Source organism: Vombatus ursinus, unplaced genomic scaffold, assembly GCF_900497805.2.
Source record: "Vombatus ursinus unplaced genomic scaffold, bare-nosed wombat genome assembly UNPS02014770.1, whole genome shotgun sequence".
NCBI lineage: Eukaryota > Metazoa > Chordata > Mammalia > Diprotodontia > Vombatidae > Vombatus > Vombatus ursinus.
Genome location: NW_020954548.1, coordinates 10,097,658 through 10,120,239, shown reverse-complemented (window position 1 = coordinate 10,120,239; position 22,582 = coordinate 10,097,658). Strand labels below are relative to the sequence as shown.

The following is a 22,582-nucleotide window of genomic DNA, read 5'->3' as shown; positions in this document are numbered from 1 at the left end:
AAACATAAGTTAGAATTAAATATATGAAACAACCAAAAATCAGTGAGCCATTAGACATGATAAAGATTAAACCATTCAATAAATGTTTAAGCAAAATAACTTCAGGGAACCCTTCAAGGTCAAGATATCTCATGAATCTATGAGCCCACATCCTGAGATTTCTGGTCTGAAGAAAAGGAACTGGAATTTCAAAACTAATTGTATCTGTTAGTTATGGTTACTCCATGCCCAGCCCTGTCCTGGAGACTCTAGAGAAGAAAGCAAAAGAGGAAAGCCTGAGGAGTTTTTTGGAGAGCCAGGAAAGTTTGTGGAATGAGAACAGACTGTGCAGAAATTAGAAGCAGTAGAAAGATCCATTGCCCATTCAAGAGCAGGACTTCTCTACATTTCTAGAATAAAGCATAATTTTAAAGTGAACCTTACACAATCCTTAAAACTGTTATCCATATCTGAATGTCAAATAGGTAGCTATCTAATAAACTGTACTTTTTGAGTCCTATCTCTATTTACACTAGTCTGAGATTGGCAGATTGTGATATCAAAGTTGATCTTGCTCTGAGCATCCAAAAAATTGTTCCCATTCCTTTCTGTATTTGTCACCTCCCAATGGTTCCACCCTCCCTCTCCTTCCCAACAGTTCCCACCTCCATTTGAATGCATAAAGAACTGATGTTAGTGTGGTGTGTGTCCTACTTATTTTCCTTCTGCATCCTAATCTTTAATGTCACAGTAGTATTAAAAACATTGCCTATACATATACCAACCCATTGAAAATTTTTAGGAAAATATATGAACCTCCCTTTAGCTTTAGACTCCTCTGTTCTGCATAAATCTCATATTTCTGCTTCACTTTGTAGTATTGTTTAAAAATTAGCATTTTAAAAAATACTTGTCACTAATTTTTTTTTGACATTGTAGCTTGTTCAGTTTTGTCTGACTCTTTATGACTCCATTTGGGGTTTTCTTGGCAAAACTACTGGAGTGGTTTGCCGTTTCCTTCTCTAGTTCATTTTACAGACGAGGAAACTGAGGCAAACAGGGTTAAGTATCTTGCCCAGGATCACACGGCTAGTATCTGAGACCAGATTTGAATTCAGGAAGAGGAGTCTGCCTGACTTCAGGCAATTAAGCAATTAAACATAACATGACATAGTAGAAGGAGTACAGGATTTGGACCTATGTTCAAATCCTGGCTTACTAGTGTTTTCTTGGGTAAGTCACATAACTTCTCTGGGCCTTTTTTTCCTCATCTGTTTAGTAAAAATTAGATTATCTCTAACATCTCTTCCAAACTGTAATTCTATATGATACTATGATATGGCCAGTAGCAATGGAACAATGACCAAAGGCTTATATGTACTACTGTTTGACATATAAACCAAGAATTACCAGTTCCTTGTCTTCACTCTATCAATGTTCAGTTGGAAGCAAGTGTTTTTAAATTAAGATTCTAAAGGCACTTAATACTTATAAACTCCTGTTTCTATGCAAGGGACTTATTCGTGGCTTAAATTGGTTTTCGTTTTCCTAAGTAAATGTTTCCTTGCAGTGAATTAAAGTGACTTATCTGCAGTTAACCAACAAACCAAGTCACTGTAGATTGGCATACTTTATACTTAGGGCCAAATTATCAGGTACACTGTGTCTCAGGCAAGAGAACCTTCCAATTACAAACAAGCCTAAATTTCAAAGACAGAGTATAATCTTATGAAGAGTATGCTGCAGTGAGTCTAGGAAAAATGGTCATTAGTTTTACTTGACATTATAGGAAAGTCAGCTAGAGAAAGGACAGGAAATTTCTCCTTTTTGGAAAATGTGTCAACCTTATCAACATAAATCCTTTTGTGAACTGAACCCAGCAGTTTTTTTAAACATACTTTTTGCCTTTATTCTTGATAAAATTTTCAAAGCCCAGTGGTTAGAGATCTTTAGGAAAAAATATATCAACATTGTAAATGTTTTAAAACTTTTTTCTTAGGGCTTGTTGGGGGGCAGCTAGGTGGTGCAGTAGATAGAGCACCTGCCTTGGAGTCAGGAGGACTTGAGTTCAAAACCAGTCTCAGACACATAACACTCACTAGCTGTGTGACTCTGGGCAAGTCACTTAACCCCAATCGACTCACCCAAAAATAAATAAATAAATAAATGGATGGACGGATAAATAAATAAATGAATGAATGAATAAGTAAATAAATAAATAAATAAGTGGATGTATGAATGAACAAATGCTAGTTGGGATTTTTTTTTTTTTTGCCAGTATAAGACTACTAACACAGAGCCATGTATGTAGTGATGAAGACTCAGAAATGTTTTTCAAGGATCATGTTGAAAAATTAAGACAGTGTTGCCTTTCTTTTTATACTAGCCAGCATTTGGTCTTGTCAGCACTCTCCCTAAACTTTATAAACAATTTAGTTAGAAAGGGGTACCTGTTGAATGAAGGAGGGAAACTACCAAATCATTTTTGAGAAGAAGCCAGGGATAGTTTTCTTCACCTGTCAGTAAACTATTCTTCTATTCAGTATAGTACTCTTAAGTAAACCAGCATTTATTAAGTGCCTACTATTTGCCAGATACTGTGCTAAACTCTGGAGATACAATTAAAAGCAATCCCCTCCCCTTCCCTCAAGGAGCTTGCAGTCTAACAATATACAACATATAAACAAAATATATACAGGATAAATTAGAATTAATCAAAAGAGTAAAGGCACTAGCATTGGGAGTGGCAGGGATAGGGGGAATCAGGAAAGGCTTCTTAAAGAAGGTGACATTTTAGCTGAGACTTGAAGGAACCCAGGGAAGCCTTTTTGATATGTTGTTAAAATTAGTACTTTAGTAGTAATATTTACTTTTAGACTTGCAGTTTATTAAAAAATTTAAATGAAACATCCTTTCTAGAGAGTTTAAGCCAAATTTAAATAAAAAAAAAGAAACAACTATACCACACACATACATAGTCAGTTATATCCTATTTGGCTTGGAGTAATAGGTTAAAAAAAATTTTTTTAATGACAGTAATGTGCCCCAAGATACTAAATGTTATAGAACCCAAGTATTATAAAATTAGTAAAGAACAGTGGTTAATATTGTATCAACTGCTTACATTTTTTTTTTCTTTTTGTTAGGCTGGTATCGGCAGTGCAATATTATTCCTTACAGCAAAGATGTGGATTTGGGGATTTTTATACAAGATTATACATCAGATATAATTACAGCTTTTCAGAATGTAGGATTTTCACTAAAACACAAGTTTGGAAAGGTCAGTAATGAACAATTTCTTTAACTTCTTGATGGTGGTGCTTCAAAAAATAAATTTATGTTTGGGGGCTAAAAACATGCACATGCTATGTTCTTTATCACTTTCTTCAGCAGAAACACTGTGGTTTGCATAATTGTGACTTGTCTTTTCTGTTTAAAGAATAACAGGAAAACATGCCTGTCCACTAAAGATGAAAATATGAAAAGGATCTTGAACTCCTTTACGTTGGAGTTAGTAAAGTTGCATAGATGTCATAAATAGTACTTTTTCTCTTACGTTAGATTAATGCTTAGTGCATATCATTCATAAAATAAACAACAGGTTCATTGTCCTAGAACTGAAATTGTTTATCGTTCTTAGAGCTAAACTTTCAAACCTACAGTTGGCAGTTTTTCATCAGCTTGGGGGAGGGGAGAAGGAAGAGGTTGGGGAAGGGAAGATTACTGCAGATGGAAGGAAGGGACTTTTTTTTACCCTCTTGGTTCTCTGTGTAGAGGACTGGTTTCAGTTTTGGGGGGTAGGTGAAGAGATACCAGGGAAGAAGAGACACAAGAGAAACACGAGGAGGAAAGACCAAAGCCACCTACAAAAAGAAAGTCATGAAACCCCGAATAAAACAGTTACATATCCAGCAAATTAAAAATCCTGGCAGTATCTCATTTCACATTTCACTTTATATTCCATCACAATGCACTTGTATCGTTAAGCCAAGGTAAAATACATCTTCTGTCACCAAGAAGTGAAAGTGTGTTATTTAAAAGTAGAATGTAAACATTTCAAAGTGCAGATTAGTCTCTGTCCTAGAAAAGAAAGTAAATGTGCTTGAGGAATTCCTTACCACCTGCAGAGTCATCCAGGGCAATAAAGTATTCTTCAGAAACCTGGAAGAACTAAAAACTGACAAAAGGCTTCAGTTTGAAGAAGAAAAAGGATCTGAAGATACAGAGGACAATCCTGGCCTTTGTCAATAGATTGGAAAGAGGAAGAATGTTATACATAAAGGGAAAGAAGGCCCACTGAAGACTTGGTGCTCAGAAACAAATATGAAGCTCTTTCTGAAGACAGGGGGTTGGGTGCTTTGAAGAGGAAGCAATTACTTTTTATCCAAAGAGATGGTGTTCATCCATAGATGTTATCAGGTAAAATAGGATCATAGGAAGAAGAGATGAGTAGTGTTGACTTCTTGGTAGGAGTAATGAGGCAGCCATTTATTGACTTGAATAAAGAGGTCTGTTGCTTTCTCAGGGCATATCTCCAAAGTAAGGCAGAGAGCCTCCCAAGACTTGTCAAAACAATGATGACTGCACATCTGCTGATTCAGTTAGGCACAAATGATACTTCCAGAGGAACCTCCAAAGCACGCTAAAAGTTATAGAGTCCTAAGTATGATACCATAGACCTCAGGAGCATCAGCAGTGTTTTAATCATTGCAATGTATGAGGCCAGGGATGAAAAACAGATTTCGAATGTGAAGAGCTAATTAAGGTAACTGTCTGAGAATGGGGTTTGAATTTTTGACCTTTGGCCATATATTTTAATATGAACAGCAGGGTCTTTGATAGGTTTGGAATGTACCTCATAAGGACCGGTAAAGATATATTTTCCTGAAAACTTGGAAACCTAATACAAAAGGCTTTAAATGGAAAAGCTACAGTATGGGAAGAATAATTGAGGCACCCAGAACTTGACAGCAGACAAAAATCAAAGAAAGGAAGTAATAATAAAACCTATAACTTCAGACATCAGTATACAAATGCATAAAGTATAGGTAACAAGCAAGATGGGCAACTAGGTGACGCAGTGGATAGAACTCCGGCCTCAGAGTCAAGAGGACCTGAGTTCAAATCCAGCCTCAGACACTCAACACCTACTAGCAGTGTGACCCTAGGCAAGTCACTTAACCCCAAATTCCTTACCCAAAAAAAAAAAACCAAAAGTAAAAACAAGCAAGATGAATTAGATCCTAACTTGAGTGAAATTTGACCTCAGAGTTATTATCACTTGGTAAGATGATACTCATGATGGAAAAATGGTTCTAGAAGTATATTAGTCAAAAGAAATAGGACAGATAAAAGAGGTGCACGGCATCATTTTATATATCCATGTTAAAAAGATGTATTAGGAAACACTCCCCCCCCACCAAAAAAAAGTGGGGAAACATAGTGGAAAACTTTAAGGGGAAGATCAGTGGAGACAGAAACTGAATAACAATGCCACCAGAGTGTACTACTACTACTAATAACGATAGCTAACATTTAGAGAGCATTGTAACAGACACTGCAGTAAGTGATTTGTAAATATTATCTCATTTACATATGAGGAAACTGATGCAGACTGAGGTTAAGTGACTTGCCCAGGATCACACAACTAGTAAGTGTCTAAGACAGGATTTAAACTGTGGTCTTCTGAATCCAAAACACCTGGTCAGAAAGAGAAAATGGAGGAATTTGGAAAACATCATAAGCCTGGCACAGAGTTCTGATAGTAGTAGGGGCCTTCAGATATTTGGACACTTGCTGAAATTCCTTCTTTGCCCAAAGTAAGGCAGCTAATAATCTCTTGACTTGCTTTAATGATACCAGCCTTCAAAAGGTGAAATCAACAAGAAGAAATTCTATTCTGGACTTGATTTTCTCCAGAAAGGAGGAATTGGTTATCAGGGTAAAAATAATGGGAACCTTGAGTGGAAGTGATCACTCTGTTCTAGAATTTTTGATAGAGAAGAGTGAGTTGAGAATAGTCTTAGATTCTAGCACCCTATATTTTTGGAGGGATTTTAAGGTTCAGAGAAAGGGTAGGTAGGATTCCATGGACCAAGATTCTGTAGGGGAAGTCAGACCAGAAAGAACAGGAACCTCTCAAAAATGAGATTCTAAAGAAACAAACCAAACCACAAAACCCAATTCTGTTGAGAAAGAAAAAGGGGCATTGTCTAAAGTGATTGGTGATTAAGGTAGACACACAGGAAACTCACCAACCAACTTAGATTTTAAGAAACATGCACAAAAGATAGAAGCAAGGCAAGGAATGGATGATGAGTACAGAAGTATGGCTTGGTCCTGGAAGAAAAGCATCAGGAAAGCTTTCTGGATGAGAAAACACAGAACAAAGATGGTTAATAGGGAGTTGGTAATTGAAAATATGATCAATTTAATTATAATGCTTATTTTGAAAATGTGAATTTGTTCCAATTTGATTGATATATTAGGGAACATTTTAAGCATAACATGAATTTTAGTTTGCTTATTTGTGATTTCTTCCTCAAGAAACAGCAAGAATGCAGGCTGCAGTCCTTTCGATACCTACTTCCATAAGCAAATTTAAGGTGTTTTTCAAGTTAAAGTGTCATATTTATTGTACATCTTCTGTTGCAGTAAGAGCTGTGAGCAAAAGAGTGCTGATCTATACATCTTCCTCCCCATCTTCTACCATGCTCCCTTCCTTCTCCCCAGGCCTATAATTATGACCAGCCCAACCTGGGGGGAGACTTTGTAGGCCAAGAAGCAGCCCAAGATTGCTGACGGTATCATAATTTTTGTATTTATGTACTCTTAAAAATTTAACATATATGGAACTGTGCTATTGTTTTTATTTGGTTCCTATCTTTTTTTTTTTTTAAATAACACTGAGGAAGTTTTTGAATGTTGTTCCCTGACCTCATTTTTCCCATGAACTCTGTAGTTTTTATTGCATAATTTTTCATAGTGAGGTGCTTTTTGGGAACGAATATGTCAAGTTATAGCAAAACTGACTGACTGAGGAGAGAGTAGGAAAGCAACTAGTAATCTTTAATGAGTTCATTATAAGGTTCAGATGAACTATTCCCTAGGATACTAAAAGAACTGTCGCATGTGATTACTGAGCTATTATTAGTGACCTTTGAAAAACAGGTGCTGCAGGACTGGGAAAGGGCCAATGTCCCAAGTTTCAAAAGTAAGAATGGAATTAAATCAGTGGATGAAAGTTTCAAAGAGGCAAATTTAAGTTCAGTGTGAAGAAAAATGTCTTACCAGTTAGAGCAATCCAAAAATGGCATGAAATGCCTTATGAAGTAGCCAGCTTTTTCTTATTGGAGATTTTAAAACAAAAACTGAATTACTATTTGTTGGCAGTTTTCTTTAAGGGATTAGTTTTGAAGTATGGGTTGGGATAAACTCTAAGGTCCTTTTCCTGAAATTCTGTTGTTCTGTGAAAATAAATCTTGGAAATCAAAGCAAAGGAACGTCTTAATTACTATGGTTATTTTTAGGGCTGGGTTTCTTAAGAAGAAATCTCTTAAAAATTCTTCTGTCATTAAACTTCAGAACTTCATCTCACACCTTTTATTTCACATAGATTTTTAATGAGCTATGGTGTTTAGGTTCCTCACAACTGTTTTTAGGCAGAGACCATGTGTTTAGTTAGTCAGTAAGCCTTTGTTAAGCTCCTGCTATGTGGTAGGCACTATGCTAAACACTGAGGCTATGAAGAAAGGTGAAAGACAGTCCCTGCTGTCAATGAACTTAGTGTAATGGGGGAGACAGTATGCAAACTATTACGTACAAATTAGCTATATGCAGAATAAATTGGAAATGATCAACAGAGGGAAGTCACTAGAATTAAAGAAGCTTAGGAAAGACTTCCTATAGAAGGTGAGACTTTAGTTGGAATTTGAAGGAAGTCAAGAGGAAGAGATGAGGAGGGCATGAGGGGACAGCCAATAAAAATGCCCCCAGTTGGGAAATGGAACACCAAACAGAGGGTGTTATTTTTTTCTTTGATCCTGGAGATAATAGAGGGCCACTGGACTTTATTGAGTAGGTGAGTGATTTGGTAAGACCTGAACTTTAGAAAGATCACCTTGACAGCCAAGTGGAGGATGCACTGGAGAGGGGAGAGACTTGTGATAAGCAGCCCAATCAAGAGTAGGCTATGGGATAGTTCAGGCATGAGAATAATGAGGACTTGCACCAGGGTGGCAGTTTCAGAGGACAGAAGGGAGGGTATCCAAGAGATGTTATGAAGGTAGAATTCACAGGCGTTGGCGACAGATTGGATGGGAGGAGGAGGGGTTGTGTGGGAGAGAGTAAGTTGACACCTAGGTTGCAAGCCTGAATGACTGGGAGGATGGTGGTGCCCTTGACAGTAGTAGGAAAGTGTGAAAGTGGGAGGGTTTGGGGGAAAAGACAGTTCAGTTTTAGGCATAGTGAGTTTAAGATATCTGCAAGAAATATAGCTTGAGATGTGCAATAGGCAGTTGGAGATGGGAGACTGGAGATCAGCAGAGAGGTTCAGGCTGGATAAGTAGATTTGAGAATCATCAGCATAGAAATGGCCATTGAATCCATGAGAGCTGATGAGATCACAGAGTAAGAGGGAGAAGAGAAGAGGGCCCAGGACAGAGCCTTGTGGGACAGTCCCAATTAGCAGGCATCCCCTGGAAGAAGATCGATCAAAGAAGACTTGAAAAGGAAAGATCAGATAGGAAGAGAACCAGTAGAGAATAGTGTCATGAAAACCTACATAGAAGAGAATATCAAGAAGAGGGTAATTGACAGTGTTAGAGGCTATAGAGAGGTCAAGAAGGATGAGAATTGATGAAAGACCATTAGATTTGGCAATTAACAGTAACTTTGGAGAGAGCTGTTTTGTTTGAATGATGAGGTCAGAAGCCAGACTGCAGAGAATTAAGAGGAAAAGAATTAAAAAGGAATTAAAGAGGAAAAGAAATGGAGGCACCTATTGTAGATGACCTCAAGGAATTTAGCTACAAAAGGGAGGAGAGATAATGAGATGAGAGGGAAAGGGGAGTTGTGGAGAGGATAGATAGAGTGAGTGTTTTTTTGAGGATAGGAAGATGTAGGCATGCTTGTAGGCAGTAGGAAAGCAGCCAGTAGTCAAAAGACTGAAGATAAGTGAGAGTGGGGCTAATAGAGGGGACAGTCTGCTACAGAAGACATGATTGAATGGCATCATTTGTGTATGTAGAGAGGTTTGCCTTGATAAGATATGACATGTGGAGGAGGGGAGAAGGGAGAGCTCTTAGAGAGTGGCCTAAATTTTTTTTCAGAATTTTGATTGGGTGGTAGATACGAATTGAACTTACTTCAAAGATGGAGAGGTTATTGAGTGTGATAGTGGTAGCTACCTGGAAGTGGCAGTGGGGAACAAAGAATATTCCAACTCCCCTACCTCAGCCAGTACTGGAAAGGATGGCCGGGGAGGCTGTGTCTTCAGAAAGGAGCTAGGAAAAGATTTAAGGTGAAAAAAGCTTGTTGCCTATGGAGCAGACATTTCAGAGCTCACAGGTAAGAGGTGGGTGGAGTAGGAGTGGGGGTTAACTTTAGCAGGTCCAGTGATCTCAGAAAGACAACACAGCTTCTTCAAGAATAGTTCATGACAAACTAAACTGATTCCTTTTCTTACAGGTTAGTAACTGTGTACATCAAAGGTTACTAACCTTGTAGAGCTAGCAGGTTACTCGATGTCAACCAAGTATCAAATATTTGATCCTTTTAGGATGTTGGGTGGGATCGATGCTAGAGCGCACCATAAGTTTTAAGTTGTTTTATAGAAATGATTATTCTTATTATTTGTGATAATTAGCAAATAAAGATTTATTTGCTAATGATTTTACTTTGTTAAGGAAAATGTGGTATTTTGTTTTGTTCACATCCATACTTAGCCAAAGGGGGGTGCTGGAATTTTATATTTAATATTCATTTTGAAGAGGGAATGTAACACTGAACAGTCTAGGAATAGTTGTTTTCTGTTTATTCTCTTTCCAGTAAAAATCTTCTGTTTTCTTTACAGGTAGAAGACAGTTTGGAGCTATCTTTCCTTGGAAAAGATGATGTGAAACTTGACATTTTTTTCTTCTATGAAGAGACTGATCACATGTGGAATGGAGGCACTCAGGCCAAATCAGGGAAAAAATTTAAGTATGAATTGTATATTTTTTTTAATAGTTCATGTGAATTCATAATGCAAAGAAAGATGATGAAACACCCAAACGGCTGCTCACTCTTCTGGTAAGAGAGTCAGCCATCTTCTTGATAGCCATCTATTAATAACTTGAATTCACACATATTGTCTTCCCAAGTAAATTAGTATGGGAAGGGAGACCTTCTTTCCTATTATAATCAAGTAAGCCCAAATGTTTTATTAATACAGTAATTCACCATGCCCCATAGTCAACGTGTCAGAGAAAAAGAGAAAAGGAATACTCTCACTAACATCCAGGTCAACTCTTACACCCTGGGTCCCATATGCCATTGTAGGTATGCCTCCCATGCTTCCTTGTCCAACTGGTTTCAGGCAGAAGATATCTTTCCATCCTCCCAAGGGTCCACAGGTTTTGACCTCCGTTCCCCTCCCCCCACTCCCCACTGTCGACACCTAAGAGAGACATTAGGGAGTCCACTGCTGTTCAAGGTGACCCCATTCTTATTGGGGTGTCATATGACAGTGCAGTCTTTCTTTTGATCCTGCAATGCTATCTCATCTAGCAGCTGTGACTTCCTCTTGTGGTCCCATGAAAGCAGGCGAGGCTGGCTTTTTAAAGCATCATGTTTAGCTTCTGGATGTCAGTCACCAAGCATTTATTCACTATGTGCCAGGCACTGTGCAGAGGATACAGAGAAAAGCAAAAACAGTTCCTACCCTCAAAGAGTTCACATTCTAATGGGGGAGACAACATGAAAATAACTAGGTACATATAATATTTGTTATAAATAGAGATTAAGAACTAATAAATAATTAACAAATAAATAATAAAAGCCCCATTTAAATAATAGAGAATTAAGAATTAAACAGAATTTGTTATAAATAGAGCTAATACAGAATTAATACAGAATACGTAGCAGGCAGTCTCAGAGGGCAAAACATATTAGCAGCTGGGGGGACCAGGAAAGGTGGAATTTAGGCTGGGCCTTGAAGAAAGCCAAGAGGCAAAAATGAAGAGGAAAACGTTCAAGACATAAGGGACAGCCAGTAAAAATACACAGTTGAGAGACGGAGTATCTTGTGTGAGGAACAGCAAATAGGCCAGTGTCATATCATAGAGTTCATGGAATCTAGCAAAATTTAAGAAGACTGGAAATGAAGGAAGGGACCAACTTAGGAAGAGCTTTAAATGCCAAACAGGACTTCATATTTGATCCTGTAAGTAATAGTTAAATAGTTAGCTATTGGAATTTAATGAATGTGTGTTTGCTTGGAGGAGTGATGAATGTCTTTTGGATATCTTCAATCTGAGATGTGGATAATACATCCAGGTGGAAATTTCTAGAAAATTGTTTGAAAGATAGATCCTGGGACATGATTATAATAGAATACTGCTGTTCTATAAGAAAAGCAAGGGGCAGCTAGGTGGCACAGTGGGTAGAGCACTGGTCTTAGAATCAAAAAGAGTCATCTTCATGAGTTCACATCTGGCCTCAGGCATTTACTGGCTGTATGATCCTAGATAAGACACTTAACCCTGTTTGCCTCAATTTTTCCATCTGTAAAATCAACTGGAGAAGGAAATAGCAAACCACTCTAGTATCTTTGCAAAGAAAACCCCAAATGGGGTCACAAAGAGTTGGACACGATTAAAATGACTGATCAACAACAAATAAAAGCAGGGTAGACTTAAGTGAACTGATGCAGAATGAAGTAAGACATAACTAGGAAAACATTGTACACAATGACTACAACAGCATACATGGAAAGAAAAATAACTAAAACAACACCAATTACAAGGACCAAGCTCATTCATATAGATGAGATAAGAAAATATACCTCTCTTCTTTGGAGATATGGGAAGACAATGGGATTGGAACACTATGGATGTGTGTGTGTGTGTGTGTGTGTGTGCGTGCGCGCGTGCTGTCAGCCTTTGTTTTGGTTAGCTTTTCTGAATCACTTTTTTTGTTACGAATGATAGGGAGGAAGAGGGACATAGAAATAAAGGTAATAGAAAAACAAAAGAGAAATAAAATTGTTATTATTTTTTTAAAATATGAGTCTGAGATTCTGGAGAGAGAGCCAGTGCTCATGTATCTTCTAGCACATTCCTGAGAAAGTTAGATTTTGGATACATTCTCATTGAAGCTATTTGAGCAGCTGAGGTTGGTGAAGTGAGTGTGGACAGTGAAGAAATATTTGGATTTTCTTTCTCATAAAGAATCCTACTTTGGACCTGTGTCTTGCAGCAGGTATTTCTTCACTAACCACCCTCTCTTCTGTGCCCAGGAGCCAGTTTCATCATTATATTGTTAAGCTGATGGAAGCCTATTACATTAGTAGTAACAAAAACTAAGACTATTTAATTGTACGTTCTGCCAAATCATTACATTCTAGCCACTTATCTCTTAAGAAGTGACCTGTTTATTTTGCACATATTTTCATGCCTCTATAGGGGCACTTGCTAGCTGAGTGTTAACTGAAACCATTTAGCTTTCTAACCTCAGATAAACTCAGGGTAGAGTGAGGTAGAGTGAAACATAGAGACTCTCATGTTTCAATGAGAGTCAAAAGTGTGACTGACATTGCAGCAAAAAACTAATATGATCTTAGACTAATATGATCTTAATAGAGGCATAGTGTCCAGAAGAGGAAGGTGATAGTCCTGCTACACTGTTCTGGTCAGACCTCACCTGATTTGGTCCTGGGCAGCACAGTTTAGGAAATACATTGAAAAACTAGACCATGCCCAGAAGAGAGGGACCAGATGGTGAGGGGACTGTAGACAATGATATGTAAATATTAGTTGAAGGAACTGGGGACATTTATTGTGAAGAAGAGAAGACTGGGTGGTGGAGTCTATCATGTGGGACTCTAGAGGGAAGAACCAGAAACTAGAAGTTCACATGAGTAAGCAGTGCCTGTGAAGGAGCAGAGTTTTTACATTGATGCCTACTGCCTCAGGTCCCTTGGCTTGGTGGGGAGTTCTAGAGCAGGGCCTTTTGCTGGGTTCTGCTTCCATGCCCCATTACTACAGGGCTGGATTTTTTCTGAAGATTTGGTTTCTCAGGAGACTCCCTCCTTTTTTTTCTGTTTCAGTATTACCAGCTGTGAAGCTGGAAAAAAAAAAACCAAAACATTTTGGTAATTAAGTATCCTTTAAAACTGACTTTTCTGCAGCAGTCCTATATTTTTCACTTTGTTTATATGTTTGTGTTTTACAACACAACATATGGGTCATTTCTTAGGTCTTTTTCATTATGTCTCTCAATTACTCATGTGAAGTTGGTGCACAGCTAAAGAACTTTGAATGCATATGATGTACTTACTACACGTGCATACTGTTATATGCAGAAACTGCCGCTATGTTGCATAAAGAAGCTTTTTCTCCTAAAACAAAGGTTTTCCCAAGAATTAATAACTCCCTTGCATTTTTATATGTTTTTTTCAAAGTATACACACATTATTGTGTCTGATCTTCACAGCAATCCTATGAAATGCATAAAATTGATATGTTATAACTCCACATAGAGGAAGAAACTGAAGCCAAAAACAAGATCACAAAGCGAATCAGTGGTAGATCTGGGACTATAACATGGATCTCCTAACTAAACCTGATCTAGTACCTGAGGGACAGATTTAATTGCAGTAAACCAAATTTATCCTTTTTATACTTTTGTTGTCAAATCTTAAACTTACTAGCAGGTATAATGTAATAGAAATTGCTGCAAATATAGATTGAAGCCAGATTGTGAAGGGCCTTGAATGTCAGTGTTAAGAGATCAGATTTTATTTAGTAGGGCTTTAGGGAGCAATTGAAGGTATTTGCATTGGGAAGATTAATGTGGCAACAGAGTGATGGATAGATTTGAGGGAAAAGAGATTGGAGAGACTGGCAGGATAGTTATAAGACTATTGTGATACTCCCAATGAAAAGTAATGGATACAGTGTCACACTGTCAATGGAATGGAAAGAAGTGAACAAATGTAAATATTAATATGAAGATAGAATGAACACTACTTGGCAGCTGATTTTTATTTGGCAAATAAAGGAGAGGAAAGAGTAAAAGTAACTGAGATTTAGAGTCTGGAAGAATGGTGGGGCCATCAAAAAAAAAAACCAACTGGGGGCAGCTAGGTGGCACAGAAGATAGAGCACTGGCCCTGGAGTCAGAAGGACCTGAGTTCAAATCCGGCCTCAGACACATGATACTCACTAGCTGTGTGACCCTGGGCAAGTCACTTAACCCCGATTACCTTACCAAAAAACCAAACCAAAACAAAACAAAAAAATACAGAATGGTGGGGCCATTAACCAAACTAGGAAAGACAGTAATAGGGATGGGTGTTTGGAGAACAATAATTAGTTTGAATAGTAGTGGACATCATAGTCTTATATAGGCTGGCACATTCTTGGGGGTTCTCAATGGTTCTTCCCCTTCTCATAGGCAATTGGAAATACAGGACTGGAGTCTCACGAAGGAGTTGGAGGCTAGAGACATATATACAGATTTTGGAGTCTTTCATTGATTTGACATTAAAGCTGTGGTAATAGATGAGGACACCAAAGAAGAGTATATAAAAAGAAGAGAAAAAAAATGGAATGCCAAAATCTGAATTGATTGATTCACGTTTTGGATACATATCACTAATGATATTCTTTACACTATTTCTCCTGTGCAGTTTCTCCTTCTAATATGCTCTAGCCTATTCTTTTCCACCATGCTCCTCTTGATCACCTTTTTGGTGATCCATATTTTAATTCTTCAGAGACTGTGGTATTCCTTGACTCACAGCCATCATCAGAGTACTATAGATGTTTTAAAAAGGCAAGCTTTTCTTTCAGAGAGATGCTTGAGATATTTTAAAAGCACTGAACAGTTTCTCAAAGGCAATCCAGTACACTGTGCTCAATCAGTAGTGCTTGTCTAAGATGCTGATAAAATATCACTTGTCCATACAACTGTATAATATAACCTTGACGATAGGAATTCTTCATCCACCATTTTTCCCCCACGTGGATAGTTGGATTGGTATTTTAAGAAGGGATAGCTGTTCCTCAACACCTCATTCCTGGGTGGCTTACTATTATAATATCTTACTTTCTGGTTGGTCTCCCTGCTACATGTCTCTTCCCACTTCAATCCATCCTCTACTCAGCTGTCAAATTAGTCTTCCTCAAGTGCAGATATGACCATGTCACTTTCCTACCCTCCTCTCCCCCAGTCCTGTCCCCTTGATTCAGTGAATGGCTCTAATTTCAGTCCTTTTCTATTGACTGGTTTGTTCACCCCTCCATGCAGATATAACCCAGGTCTCTTTCATCCTTAAAAACCCCTCATTTGACTCTTATCATCCCCTCAAGCTGTCATCTTATATCTATTTTATCTCTCAAAGCCAAAGTCCTCGAAAAAGCTGTGTGCTGTCTACTTTTCACTCACTTCTCAACTCTGCAATCTTGTTTCCTACTTCATTGCTCAGCTGAAACTGCTGTCTCTATAATTAACTTTAATTAATTAACCTTTTAATTGTCAGATCTTTTTTCATTCTTCATCTTTCTTTACTTCTTTGCAATAATTGACATTGTTGACCAACTTCTCCTGAGTATTGTCTTCTCTGTGGGTTTTTTGTGAAGCTACTTTCTCTTGGTTCTTCTCTTACTTGTCCCCTTACTCCTCAGTCTCCTTTGCTGGATCATTATCCCTATCATGCCCCTTGACTGTGGGAGTCCCTAAAGGCCCTGCCCTGGGCTCTTTTCTCATCTTCCGCTCTCTTTCCCTCTCTCCTTCTCTCTCTCTCTCTCTCTCTCTCTCCCCCTCCCTCCCTCGCCCTTTCCCCCCTCTCTCTCCTTCTCATTCCTTCTCTCCCTCCTCATCAATTTCAGTCGGTTCAGTTATCTCTCTGCACATAAATCCCATATCTTAATATCTACCCTTAGTCTTTCTCCTGGGCTCAAAACCAACATCACCAACTATACATTGGACATTTCAAACTAGACATTCTATAGGCATCTCAAACTCAACGTGTCCAAAACTGAAGTCGTTATCTTTCCCCATAAGCCCACCCTTCTTTCAAAATTTCCTATTTCTTTTGAGGAAACTGCTATCTTTCCATTTATCCAGGTTCACAGCCTCAACTCTTTACTTTTTTCCTACATATGCAATCAAACAGCAAGTTTTATTGAATTTGCCTCCATATTATCTCTTGGGTGTGGTCTTTTGACTGAGTCCAAGTTTCATAAAACAAATCCTTTCATTAAGGGGATTTGTTCTGTGAAGTTTGGATCAGTCAGAGGGCCACTCTTGAGGACTAGAGGGCCACATGTGGCTGCAGGTTCCCCATCCCTGGTCTACACCATGTGCTACCTCCTACAGGAAGCCTTTCCTTATCCCCCTAGTTTTTAGTGATCTCTCCTTCCTCAAATTGGCATTTATATACTCCTATCCATGTACATGCTGTATCTACCCAATGGACTGTGAGCTCTTTGAGGGCAGACTTTTTAAAATTTGCATCTAGAGTACTTAGCATAAAGCCTCATGTATAGTAGATACTTAATAAATGCTTGTTGGATTAAATTGGATCAGACCTTTTAGGTAACAATAGTTATTCCATTTTAATGATTAGTTTGCCTTTCTGTCTCTGCTAGGGAGTTCAGATTTTCCATTTGCTGAATGTCATTGAATTTTTTTGGAGAGAAACAAACTATCAAAAAATTACTTTTGTAAAGAATAAACTCTTGAGCTGGATTTTCTTTTGGTTATTTTCAGAAATTGTTCATCAGCTTTCAAAATTGACATTTAATTTTTTTGTTTATAAATTCCTTATTTCTCAACAGACTGAATTTATTCCATCTGTACTGGGTCTGTGATTTTTTTTTCTGTCATTCACTTGTTCGTGAGACTTTGGAGGCTATCACAGAAAATGAGGAATCTTAGATTCTGCCTCATCTCAACTTGGTAGTGTCATCTTGATGGGATGGGACAGACAGGTGAATGTTCTCCTGACAAACAAAATGAGCCATGTCATTAATATGAGAGCACAGAGCAAAACTGGGAGTGGCAAAAGGTGACTCAGTGCAGTCTCTTATTTCAGAGCAGCCATTGTATGATGTGGTTTCTTGTTCTCAGACCCCAGCTGGGCTTGTCCATTAGCTGTATGCACCAACAAGAAGAAGTACTCCCTGCTTTCTTGAGAACACTTGAATACTTTTGTTACCATATTTGACTTGATGTTCATTTGAATCAGGAGAGGTGCTGGCTAGGAGCCAACTTTTCTTTGGCAGAGATGCTGAAATGTTTAATTGTATCTCATTTCTATGATATGATTACATTTTGACACCTGTTTTTATTTTCCTGGTGCCCAAAGGAAAAAAATCCAACATAGTTTTAAAGCCTTCTAACCTTGTGCAGTCAGTGGATAAAGCGTTGGGCCTGGAGTCAGGAAGACCCGAGTTCAAATTTGACTTTGCCCAGGGTCACACAGCTAACAAGTGTCCAAAGTCAGGTCACTTAACCTCTATTTGCCTTTTTCCACCAGAGAGGGAAATAGCAAACCACTCTAGTATCTTTGCCAAAAAAACTCCATGGACAGCATGGTTCCTGGGGTCCTGAAGAGTCAAACACAACTGAACAATCTTGTGCTATTGCTACTCAAATACCATTAGTAAAAATCACTTTCATCGAATTAAAGGTAAACATTTCTCAAAAACTGATATAGAAGTCACAACCTTACACTGAATTTTTTTAATGTGGCTTTTAAGCAGTTTTTTAAATATATAAACTTACATGTCCCATGGCAGTTTTCAAAAACATACTTGCTCCAAGAATTTTTAGAAGTTGCCCTTTCAATGAAATAGTTTGCTGAAATCGCACCAGAGATGGGTGAGTTAATTTAGCTTTAATGAACACTGCCTGGTCTGTATTAAAAGGTCATCTACAGCTATTTAGGGAGAAATTATAAAGTTTGAAGCTGCACATACCATTTATCCAAGTATTAGATTCAATTCAGCACATATTTATTAAGTGCTAATGATTTGCACGGCATAGTGCTGGATTTGATATCAGAGGTACAAAGACAAAAGCAAATAGACCCTGCACTGAGGGTAGAGGAAGGTGCTAAAGTATATAATTCTTGAAGTGCCTCTTAGGCATGACACTTCAGGAAATAAACAAAATGGGTAACTTTGGGAATCAGACTTGCTCTAAATTATAGAATTCCTAAGTTGAGATTGAAAGAAAAGATGAATCAGTCTACATGAGATGTAAATATACTTGAGTATTATTTAGGTTCTTTTACTGGTAGATTGAGCTATTAACCATTGAAAAAAATTGGCATACAGGCAGGAAAAACTTGATTTCCATTCTTGAAGTTTAATATATGAAAAATGAATGTTTCCTCCTTTGATCCTATTTTGTCACAGGTACCTGTTTCCTAAATTTACACTCTGTTGGGCTGAATTTGTAGAAATAAAGGTCCGTGTGCCCTGTGAAACTATCAACTACATTGAAGCCAACTATGGCAAGACCTGGATGATTCCTGTGAAGACCTGGGACTGGAAGAGCTCCCCACCTAATGTGCAGCCCAATGGGGTCTGGCCTGTTGCTGAATGGGATGATGTTATTCAGCTATACTAAGCCATTGAACTTACTAAACAAGATATTTCTCCTTGTCAAAGTTCTTAAATTTAAAAATTTTATGTTATAAAAATTACTGAGTTTTTGTCAAATGTTCTTACTTAAATAGAAGGAGGAAAAAAAGGTTCAGATGAACAAAAGTATTTTTCAAACCACCCCAGATCTGTAGCCGGCTGACTTGGTGTCTATTTCTTATCATCTCTTTAGATCTATTCTTTAAGCTTAAAGGATCAGAGATAGTGATCAGGAAGTAAAATTTTTAGGTGTTATAAAGTAACAAGCATTGGACAGCTACATCTCAGGAGCAATGTGGTATGAGACATATTCAGACCAAAAGAAGCCAAAAGCTTGTTCCTAGCCCTGTAGATTAGGTACCTTCATAGATGTCCAACTTCATGTTTTTAAAACGTTAGGTGGTTGTGTGGTGACTAAGGTTAGTGTAAATAATATAGGGATATCACCCTCTTTACTCTCCAACTATTCAGCTACAAGATAAAAAGGAGATCAGATCACTGACCTTGACTGAAAATAGGCATGTTATCCACCAAGTCCAGTTTCCTTAGTTTAGTGTCTAATTTTCTAAATGAAGGAAACATAAGAACTGTTATTTATATTTTTAAAAACTATGATCAATCCAGTGCTGATAATCCTCAAAAACACCTTTAATTTTTAAGTACACTTCCATTTGTCTGTGACTGTTTCTTACAATTTTGGAGTACAGTTCAGTTAAAATTGAATGAAAGTGGATTCATGTACTAGTTAATCAGTCCCTTTCTCCTCCATCTCTTAGTTTAGTAGTTTTCTAGCTTTCAGTTAAAAGCTCTAGTTTCTGATTATATTTCATCATTTTTAGATGTTTTCTTTTTTATCTAGTCATAAATTATGCATATTGTCTGTTCTTTACTGATCTTCCAGGAGGAGCCTGTCACTTTTATGCCAGTCATCTAGATGTTCAGGTCCCAGTTTTCCCCCATTCATTGTGTTTCCCCACAATGACCTGACAACTCTTCTTCTGTTCCCAGGATGTCTCACTCTATCCATCATATTGCTGAAGCTAACTCTCCTGATCTACGAGATCATACTTAGCCACACTAAGTTGCTAAGTGGCTTAAACCCATACTTAGCTAAAACCAGAAATAATAGGAGATTTGGATGGAAGAGTTGTTCTTTACCTAAGTTGTTTAATTATCTAGACTTTTTTGTTGGTGATATTGGTTTTTAAGTCCAACATCTCTGCTAATTCTATTAGTGTCAGTAGTTGAAAATTGATTGTATTAGTTCCAACTTGTATCCTCAAACCAGTTTTTACATTCCTTACATTTGCTTCATGCCCTCACCCTTGCCTTCCTCACAAATAATTGGCAGGTAGGTACATAGGTTTATAAGAAGCAGAGAGGAAAAGAAAAAGAAGAAGTGGGAGAGGGAGAAGAGGAAAGAGAGGAAGATTTCCCCCTTGGCTTTCTCCCCCTCCCTAATCCATCCAATTTTATCGAGATAAACTAAGGGACAGTCAGACTACAACACGAGACTGAAATCCCAATTTAATAGTATTTTCCTAAGTCAGAATCAGTAATTCAGTTGGTAATGCTTCTGGCAAGGGACCAGCCCCAAGTAGAAAGCATGGGTTTTCAGAGGTGGCCCATTTTTGCTTTGGTCATATCTTTTTTTCCAGAGTTTTTGCTAAGATTATCCTCTCTTTGTGCAATGTAAATTGATCAAGTTATCCCAGTTGATAACTAGTTCTGTAACTGCTTTCATGAGTAGTAAAAAGTTTTGTCATTTCTAACATGAAAGAATTTACAGTCTTACCTTAAAAAAGGGGGGGGGGCTTTAGACTCTCCATATAACTAATTCAGAGGCTGGTTAATATTTAATTATATTTTCTTTTCTGACAGCCTCACAACCAAAAGATAACAGTTCTAGCCATGCAGTGAAATACTTACCTTTTGTCATGTAAGTGACCCAATATTTCCCTATTAGAACTAGATAAAAAGTGAAATGTTTAAATACAGACACACACATGTATATATTTAGAATGAAGTAGGGTTTTTAACCATGTACAGAATTCATTGTTTATTTACTAATTATTTCATTTTGTTATAAAGTCTGGATATTCTATTGTATTAATGAAATTGATGTTTATTTCTACTGAAAACATTATATTGTGGTTTTGGGCAGAATTTTAATATATGTTGTGTTGAATGATGAATAAAAATTTTCCAATACATTTTTATTTTCAGACGTTTTATGTTTTGCAGTTTCATAATTAAATCTTGTTGAAAACAGGGATGTTTGACAACTAAAAAGTAGCAGGGAAATGGCAACAAAAACAAATACTAATCAAGGCACAGGGCTGGTTACTGAAGATACAGCTTTCATTATTATGATTATCTGATATTGTTCTAGTGCCTTAGGTGTTACAAGGTGTTACATCCATTATCCACTCTGGTCCTTACAGTAGCCCCATGCAACGGATAGTTTAGGTATCATTTTCCTCATTTTACAGCTCAGAATATTTAAGTACAGGGCATCTAAATGATTTGCTCGGGACCATCCAGGTAGTAAGTAGTAAGCCATAATTTGAACCAATGGCTTCTAACTTTAGATCCAGTGTCCTTTACATCCTGCTGCAGCTTCCTGAATAAGACTTAGCTTTCAATAAGCTTCACAACCTGAATACAGCATTAAGTGATGCTGTCAGCACAGACTCTTAACCAAGCTGCTTAGTCTAATCCTTTCTCAATTAACTTTATTTAGGAGTACTTTTCCAGTGTGTCTACTTGAGAAAGGGATGGACTGTATGGAAAAGAACTTATTACTCTAACTTGACTGTTAACAAAAATGTCTATGAGAGGCAGCTGTGGTGTAGTGGATGGGGCCCTAGATGGGTGAATGGATGAAATCATATGACCTGATTTCAAATCCAGACTCTTGTGCTTGCTACCTATGTAATCTCTTGGACCTCAGTTTCCTCAGTTGTAAAGAGAAGCAGGGGAGGCTGTAATAGAAGTTGCTTGTCCTTCGTTTTGAAGAGGACCAGTGACATCATGGGATGATATCTTGTGTGTGAATTACATTAAAGCGAGGCAGAGTTGCACAAAGTTGTTAGCCTCACCCTCTCTTCCAGCATCATCAAAGTCCAGTGGCAGGACAAAAGTCAGGACATCTGGCAATGGCCCCCGGATACAAATGGATAACCTTGACGTCTTCAATGTCTGACCAAGCTCTAAGCACTTCACAGCTCCTGCTTCACCCACCTTCATAGCCATTGGAACAAACTCTCCTCATCCGCCCATTCAGGGGAAGTCTTCACGTGCTTAGGATAGACATCCCTAACTCACCGACGGGTTTGAGGCCTGTCAGTTACTCTCAACCTGATTTGTCCCATCTGCTGAGATGGTTTTACCATGTGGCTGCTGCACATGCTGCTGCTTTTTGGAGGCACAGGTGAGACAGTCACTTCTATAATTGCTTCCAGATCTAAATCTTACTACAATCATACAAACAGGTCAAATAACCATTACGGCAAAAATATGTGTGTCAAACCCCTCAATGCCCCAATAAATGGCCTGCTTACTTTAAGCAACACTGAATTAAAAAATTACATTTTAAGAAAAAAGAGTTCAAATTTTTAAAATAATCATATTTAGGTTTCAAAAGAATAAAAACCCTTTCTGCCCTTTAAAGCATTTCTGGCTTATTTCTTCTGAGTGGTTTTTAAGTCTTAAAGTTTAGGACTTATGCTGTGCTATGGTCTGGCTGT

The 22,582-nt window shown here is 37.8% G+C and overlaps 1 protein-coding gene across 1 annotated transcript in view; it reads left to right on the top strand.

The window, feature by feature from the left end:
* The window catches only part of FKTN (fukutin), a 77,710-nt gene extending 56,722 nt beyond the window's left edge, over positions 1-20,988 (top strand). The window contains exons 8-10 of the mRNA XM_027863299.1: positions 3,126-3,259; positions 10,052-10,179; positions 18,606-20,988. Of these exons, the coding sequence (XP_027719100.1) occupies positions 3,126-3,259; positions 10,052-10,179; positions 18,606-18,819 (476 nt within the window). The 3' untranslated portion in view covers positions 18,820-20,988. The remainder of the gene's footprint in view (positions 1-3,125; positions 3,260-10,051; positions 10,180-18,605) is intronic.
* Positions 20,989-22,582: the final 1,594 nt, after the last annotated feature.